At 48.8% G+C, this 7,433-nt stretch overlaps 1 protein-coding gene across 1 annotated transcript in view; it reads left to right on the top strand.

Moving 5' to 3' along the window:
* Positions 1-7,375, top strand: part of zdhhc8b (zinc finger DHHC-type palmitoyltransferase 8b) — a 20,595-nt gene extending 13,220 nt beyond the window's left edge. The window contains exons 9-12 of the mRNA XM_053610836.1: positions 1,552-1,661; positions 1,757-2,700; positions 2,786-2,891; positions 3,020-7,375. Coding sequence (XP_053466811.1) covers positions 1,552-1,661; positions 1,757-2,700; positions 2,786-2,891; positions 3,020-3,145 — 1,286 coding nt within the window. The 3' untranslated portion in view covers positions 3,146-7,375. The remainder of the gene's footprint in view (positions 1-1,551; positions 1,662-1,756; positions 2,701-2,785; positions 2,892-3,019) is intronic.
* The last annotated feature ends 58 nt before the right edge of the window (positions 7,376-7,433 follow it).

Here is a 7,433-nt window from a genome sequence, read left to right as displayed (position 1 = left end):
AGGGTGTAGGGAGCAGGGTGTAGGGAGCAGGGTGTAGGGAATAGGGAGCAGGGTGTAGGGAGCAGGGTGTAGGGAGCAGGGTGTAGGGAATAGGGAGCAGGGTGTAGGGAGCAGGGTGTAGGGAATAGGGAGCAGGGTGTAGGGAGCAGGGTGTAGGGAGCAGGGTGTAGGGACCAGGGTGTAGGGTGTAGGGAGCAGGGTGTAGGGAGCAGGGTGTAGGGAGCAGGGTGTAGGGAATAGGGAGCAGGGTGTAGGGAGCAGGGTGTAGGGAGCAGGGTGTAGGGTGTAGGGACCAGGGTGTAGGGAATAGGGAGCAGGGTGTAGGGACCAGGGTGTAGGGAATAGGGAGCAGGGTGTAGGGAATAGGGAGCAGGGTGTAGGGAGCAGGGTGTAGGGAATAGGGAGCAGGGTGTAGGGAATAGGGAGCAGGGAGCAGGGTGTAGGGAATAGGGAGCAGGGTGTAGGGAGCAGGGTGTAGGGAATAGGTAGCAGGGTGTAGGGAGCAGGGTGTAGGGAATAGGGAGCAGGGTGTAGGGAATAGGGAGTAGGGTGTAGGGAATAGGGACCAGGGTGTAGGGAGCAAGGTGTAGGGAATAGGGTGTAGGGAATAGGGAGCAGGGTGTAGGGAATAGGGTGTAGGGAATAGGGAGCAGGGTGTAGGGAATAGGGTGTAGGGAATAGGGTGTAGGGAATAGGGTGTAGGGAATAGGGAGCAGGGTGTAGGGAATAGGGAGCAGGGTCTAGGGAGCAGGGTGTAGGGAATAGGGAGCAGGGTGTAGGGAGCAGGGTGTAGGGAATAGGGTGTAGGGAATAGGGAGTAGGGTGTAGGGAATAGGGACCAGGGTGTAGGGAGCAAGGTGTAGGGAATAGGGTGTAGGGAATAGGGAGCAGGGTGTAGGGAGCAGGGTGTAGGGAATAGGGAGCAGGGTGTAGGGAGCAGGGTGTAGGGAGCAGGGTGTAGGGAATAGGGAGCAGGGTGTAGGGAGCAGGGTGTAGGGAATAGGGAGCAGGGTGTAGGGACCAGGGTGTAGGGAATAGGGAGCAGGGTGTAGGGAGCAGGGTGTAGGGACCAGGGTGTAGGGAGCAGGGTGTAGGGAGCAGGGTGTAGGGACCAGGGTGTAGGGACCAGGGAGCAGGGTGTAGGGAGCAGGGTGTAGGGAGCAGGGTGTAGGGAGCAGGGTGTAGGGTGTAGGGACCAGGGTGTAGGGAATAGGGAGCAGGGTGTAGGGACCAGGGTGTAGGGAATAGGGAGCAGGGTGTAGGGAATAGGGTGTAGGGAATAGGGAGCAGGGTGTAGGGAGCAGGGTGTAGGGAGCAGGGTGTAGGGAATAGGGAGCAGGGTGTGGCTCCAATCTCAGTGTGTAAAGTGTGAAATTTTCTCTTCACTGCAGAATCTTGACTCATTCTGTGTGCGTGTGTATGTGTCTGTGTGTGTGTGTGTGTGTGTGTGTGTGTGTGTGTGTTTAATTGGTCGCTTGCTGCCCTCTGCTGGTCTGTCACCACACTGCACTCTTTCACAATTTGATCTGGGTTTATTTTCCATTTTTCCAGAAAGTTCTGTGTCCAGTAAGCCCACCACTCCATCCACTCCGGCCATGTACAAATTCAGACCGTCGTTTGGCACGATGCCCAAAGTGCACTACCACGCCACGGGAGAGAAGGTCATCCATCCACACATCCATTCATTAAATGAAGAGTTTAACAGAGATGTAATTAAATCCAACACACGCACAAATAACATTTGAATCCTTTTCAGGTCTCAATGTCCGAGGACTCCAAATCGGCAGCCATCTTGGAAGAGCGAGCTCACGACTATCGCTCCGAGCCGAACCTCGATTTCCCGGATTACGGCGGCGCAGAAGTTCCTCCCCTTCATCGCCACTTCCTGTCGTCTCCGTTTCAGCTCGACTCATACAGCCTGAAACACGCCGGCCGTAGGGAGGAACCCGCGAAGCTAGGGGGCGTCAAACCCGAGTCGGTGACGTCCACGCCTCACAGGGGCATGTTTTCCCCCGGGACAATGTCCAGCCGCAACGCCAGTCTGTCCTACGACAGCTTATTATCACCGAGCGTTGCCGTGGCGCCCTCTGTGCCCTTCCACTCGCCTTACCTGCCCGCTAAGACATGCCTTGTGCGACGTCCTGAATTGCAGCGCCAGCACTTCCCCTCTTCCCCTTACAGCCCCGCCCGGGTGGGGTACCTGTACAGCCGGGAGCGGGAGAGAGAGCGAGACGGGGAGAGAGAGCGAGACAGGGATCCGTCTCCTGTCCGCTACGATAACCTCTCCAAAACCATCATGGCGTCCATCCAGGAGCGGAAAGAGCTGGAGGAGAGGGAGAGGCTCATTCACCGTCACGGCCACGCCCATGCACACAACCACGCCCACATTTACGCCAACGATTCGGGCGTCTTTGACGGACGTTTTCCCGCCTCCAGAGGGTCTCGGGACGAGCTCACCAGGGTCGGGGTGATGTCCTTCGGCCCTCGCGTCCTCCACTCCTCGGCGTCGTCGCTGGTCCGAGTTCCCGGAGCGTCCACTTCTTCTCTACACGACGAGGCGGGAAACGTCCATTATCGCTCGCCGTCCCATCAGCCCCCTCTCTCTCCATCACTCTCTCCACGTTCTCCCTCCTTCTCTCATCACAAACGGTCCTACATCAGCGCCGTGGAGAGAGCCGAATCACCTCACCTGGGCCACAGGTAAGAAAATCACAATTTCCTGATTTTCTGTGTAAGGAATTGTTCCCGTAACTGATGGACGAAATCTGTCTGACGTCGTCTTTAGGGAGGAAACGAACCGAGCGAAAGTTAACGGACAGGCTAAAGGGCAGACGCGAGACTGCCACCCGGTGTCCTCCACCGGAACACCGCTCAGCCCGAGCGTCAAAAAGGTGACGGGAGTGGGCGGGACTACGTACGAGATATCTGTGTGACACACACCAGGAATAGCCAATCCATACGCGAGGCAGTACTGCCATAATGACCGACACTACCACCAGTGACCGAGCCTCTCTTTCAGGACACTGTAGCCGACCAATCAGAGCCTTTCTCACAGGGGCGGACGGGCCAATCAGAGCAGGTCTTTCACCGTTCTGGTCCAATCAGAGGAGGTCTCTCAACATCTATGGGTGCTTTCGGTTGGTGATCGCCGCATCTCGGGTGGGGCCGAGACGTTACTCTGTGTGTGTGTGTGTGTGTGTGTGTGTGTGTGTTTCAAATCAGGAGTTTTCATGGATCCCTTTATTCCAGATGAAAATTGGTTTTAAAAGCTACAAAGGAAAACAATCCCCTCTGAAAGGGCTGAAGTGTCCGTTAACTGTAATATCCAATAAAAAGGTGCTCTCCGTGTGTATGTGTGTGTGCATGTGTGTGCGTGTGTGTGTGTGTGTGTGTGTGTGTGTGTCAGAGAGAGAGAGAGAATGTAGGCCACCACCTACCAGTATCTTTACCACCACCGTTATCATTTACACCCTGCGTTAGCGTTAGCATGCAGTCTGTTTTTATTCTGACTGAAATCTCAGAAACTTTTTTACTTTTAAATAAATAATAAATAAAAGTGCATTAATCGCCACGTTTGTGCTAAAAACACTCACAAACATGTCACACGCCTCAGATCTCCATGTTAGCGCTCTGGGTAGGCGGCCATGTTGGTGTAAATAAACACCGGTAATCATATCAAAATTATTGGCACCCTTCAGAATATATGTACAATTAATAATATCTCAAATTAAATATATGTGTATAGTTTTTATTAAAGATGTTACATTTTTATATAGCTAATATAAATTATTTTTAAATATTTATTTGTTAATTTTATATATGAATTTTCTCAAACATAAATCATTCCTGTGCATTTTTTTTTAAGAACAGTATTTTAATGAACAGTATTCATTAAAAACATGGTAAAAAAAATGATTGGCACCCCTACGAAATGACAACATTTTTAAAAAATTGTGATTCTTGGAGAAATAATTAAAATTATTATTGTCTAAATATATACAGATAATAAATAAATATTTTTTTTATTGTTGCGTTTGAGAAAATAATCAGCTGCAAATGCAGGATACGGATATAAAAATATATACACACGTTCAATACTAACATTTTAAACGCTACAGAAGCGCTGAGGAGGCGCGAAGACGCAGAAGATCAGAATCAGCTGTTTAGACTCTGTGTCTGTTGCAGTGAGCTGATTGGACGAGAAGCTCTTCCTCACCACAGAGCTCATGAACTTCATCATCAGGGATTTTCATGAAGGGTGCCAATAATTCTGGAGTTCACCGTTTTCCACCTAAACTAGGCAGATAGAATTAAAATGTCGAAGTTTCCTTGTGTCGTGATGTGTGTGTGTGTGTGTGTGTGTGTGTGTGTGTGTGTAAAACTGACGTTAGCTTGTTGCATGTATTGTGCAGCTAGTGGATTTTTTTTTTCACGTGAGCTAGCCGTGTTAGCCGTGTTAGCATGCGACATCAGAAGTTCAGTTCATTAAATAAGGAAGAAAAACAGTGTGAGTCTAGCAGGGGGCACATACTTATGATCAGTCTGCCTCCGCAGGGGGGTTACAGTAAAGCACACTTTGTCCCCTATCTAGGGCTCTAAAATGGAGATCTGTGGTTATAGCCGACATCAGACACGGTTTTACTTATTGTTCAAATATTACAAATTTGTAATAACTGACCCCACCAGTCCCCTTAACCCCACCCTTACCTGACCCCACCATTCCCCTTAACCCTGCCCTTACCTGACCCCACCGTTCCCCTTAACCCCACCCTTACCTGACCCCACCGTTCCCCTTAACCCCACCCTTACCTGACCCCACCGTTCCCCTTAACCCTGCCCTTACCTGACCCACATTTCCCCTTAACCCCACCCTTACCTGACCCCACCGTTCCCCTTAACCCTGCCCTTACCTGACCCACATTTCCCCTTAACCCCACCCTTACCTGACCCCACCATTCCCCTTAACCCCACCCTGACCTGACCCACATTTCCCCTTAACCCCACCCTTACCTGACCCCACCTTTCCCCTTAACCCCACCCTGACCTGACCCACATTTCCCCTTAACCCCACCCTTACCTGACCCCACCGTTCCCCTTAACCCCACCCTGACCTGACCCACATTTCCCCTTAACCCCACCCTTACCTGACCCCACCATTCCCCTTAACCCCACCCTGACCTAACCCACATTTCCCCTTAACCCCACCCTTACCTGACCCCACCTTTCCCCTTAACCCCACCCTTACCTGACCCCACCAGTCCCCTTAACCCCGCCCTTACCTGACCCACATTTCCCCTTAACCCCGCCCTTACTGGACCCCACCTTTCCCCTTAACCCCGCCCTTACCTGACCCACATTTCCCCTTAACCCCGCCCTTACTGGACCCCACCTTTCCCCTTAACCCCGCCCTTACCTGACTCCACCTTTCCCCTTAACCCCACCTTTACCTGACCCCACATTTCCCCTTAACCCCACCCTGACCTGACCCACATTTCCCCTTAACCCCGCCCCTACTTGACCCCACCTTTCCCCTTAACCCCGCCCTTACCTGACCCCACCTTTCCCCTTAACCCCGCCCTTACCTGACCCCACATTTCCCCTTAACCCCGCCCTACCTGACCCCACCTTTCCCCTTAACCCCGCCCTTACCTGACCCATATTTCCCCTTAACCCCGCCCCTACCTGACCCCAAATTTCCCTTAACCCCGCCCTTACCTGACCCCACCTTTCCCCTTAACCCCGCCCTTACCTGACCCCACCTTTCCCCTTAACCCCGCCCTTACCTGACCCCACCTTTCCCCTTAACCCCACCCTGACCCCTCCTTTTATCTTGAACCCATCTGAAATTGAACCCACCTTGACCTGGCCTGCTCTTTCACTTAGACCCCACTCTGACCTTTCACCCTGACTCCGCCCCCTGTCCTTACACTACACTACCCTGTTCAGTAATATCATATCATAACTCTAACAATATCAACATTTATCTTTATATTTCTCACGTTACTGTAAGAGCAGAACTCTTTATAGTTTCCTGTACAGAGAATTTTACTTTAACGCTTTAACGGCAGCTTTATTTTCAGTTTCTGCTTCTGTAGATAACGTGGTCTTTTACGTTGTTATTTTCTGTACCAGTCTAGCGTAGCATAATGCTAACACTGGCACTGTTTCACGTTTAAACAAGCCCTGAACTCCCTCAGTGTCACATCTTGTACAATGTAATATTTTTTTTATTTAAATATATATATATATATAGTTTTGTCTAGACTCCGGAGACGTGACATCACACCTGCTGTTATCCGAAAGACAGGATCTTTATTTTCTTTTCTCTTTTGTTTACTTCTGCACTGTTTCTCAGCCAGTAAAGACCTGATTTTATTCAGACAGGAGTCCATGTTTAAGTTATTCAAATATCAGTCACTACATTATTTAACCCTCACACCTGATATTGTATAAAAGTTATTTAAAAATGACTCTACTTTCATACATTACTTTTATACCATATATATATATAACATAAATAAATATAGAAATATACACGAGTGAGTAAATCTGAGTGTAGAGCTGATTAAATGCAAACCTGGATGTTTTATCGTGTATCATGAGATGTTGTGTGGAATTGTTTTGCCCTTGACAGGCTGTCTGGCACAGCAAAGCATTCTGGGAGGAAAAAAAAAAAGCATAAATGATGTGTGTACAATTATAAAAAAAAGAAAAGAAAAGAAAGAAGAAGAATAAAAACTACAGGAATCTTTTTCTGTTTAAATAAAGATGTGTTCTGAAGAAATATTACAAAATATTATAGTTTGATATTGAGGTACAGCTGTTATTTTTTTGTTTACCTAAAAAAAAGTCTAAATAAATAAATACATTTAGTCTGAAAGTGTGTGTGTGTGTGTGTGTGTGTGTGTGTGTGTGTGTCCTTCATTTCCCTCTGAATAACGGGCTGGGGAAGAGTACAATGGATGTAATATTTATATTTAAAGATAACATGTTAACAAATAAACAACTAAAAAGTTAGAAAATTAGGCAAGAGGAAATTAGAGGAGAGGAAACAGGAAGAGGAAATTAGAGGAGAGGAAACAGGAGCATTTCATTCCTGATCTTTACACGCAGAAAACATCAATATTCAAACTGTTAGATTTCATTTTACATTCTTTATTTATAGAGTTATTCATTAAGTGAGGAGTGACACCGGAGAGAGAGAGCGAGAGAGAGAGAGAGAGATTAGTGGTTAAGGCTCTGGGTTACTGATCGGAAGGTTGGGGGTTCAAGCCCCAAGCTGCCACTGTTGGGCCCTTGAGCAAGGCCCTTAACCCTCTCTGCTCCAGGGGGCGCTGTATCAGGGTTGACCCTGCACTCTGACCCCAACTTCGTGACATGCTGGGGTATGTGGAGAAAAGAATTTCACTGTGTTGTAATGTACATATGACCAA

This window comes from Ictalurus furcatus, chromosome 22 (genome assembly GCF_023375685.1).
Source record: "Ictalurus furcatus strain D&B chromosome 22, Billie_1.0, whole genome shotgun sequence".
NCBI classification, from domain to species: Eukaryota; Metazoa; Chordata; class Actinopteri; order Siluriformes; family Ictaluridae; genus Ictalurus; species Ictalurus furcatus.
The sequence above is the reverse complement of the archived record's forward strand: the minus strand, read 5'-3'. Positions and strand labels throughout refer to the sequence as shown.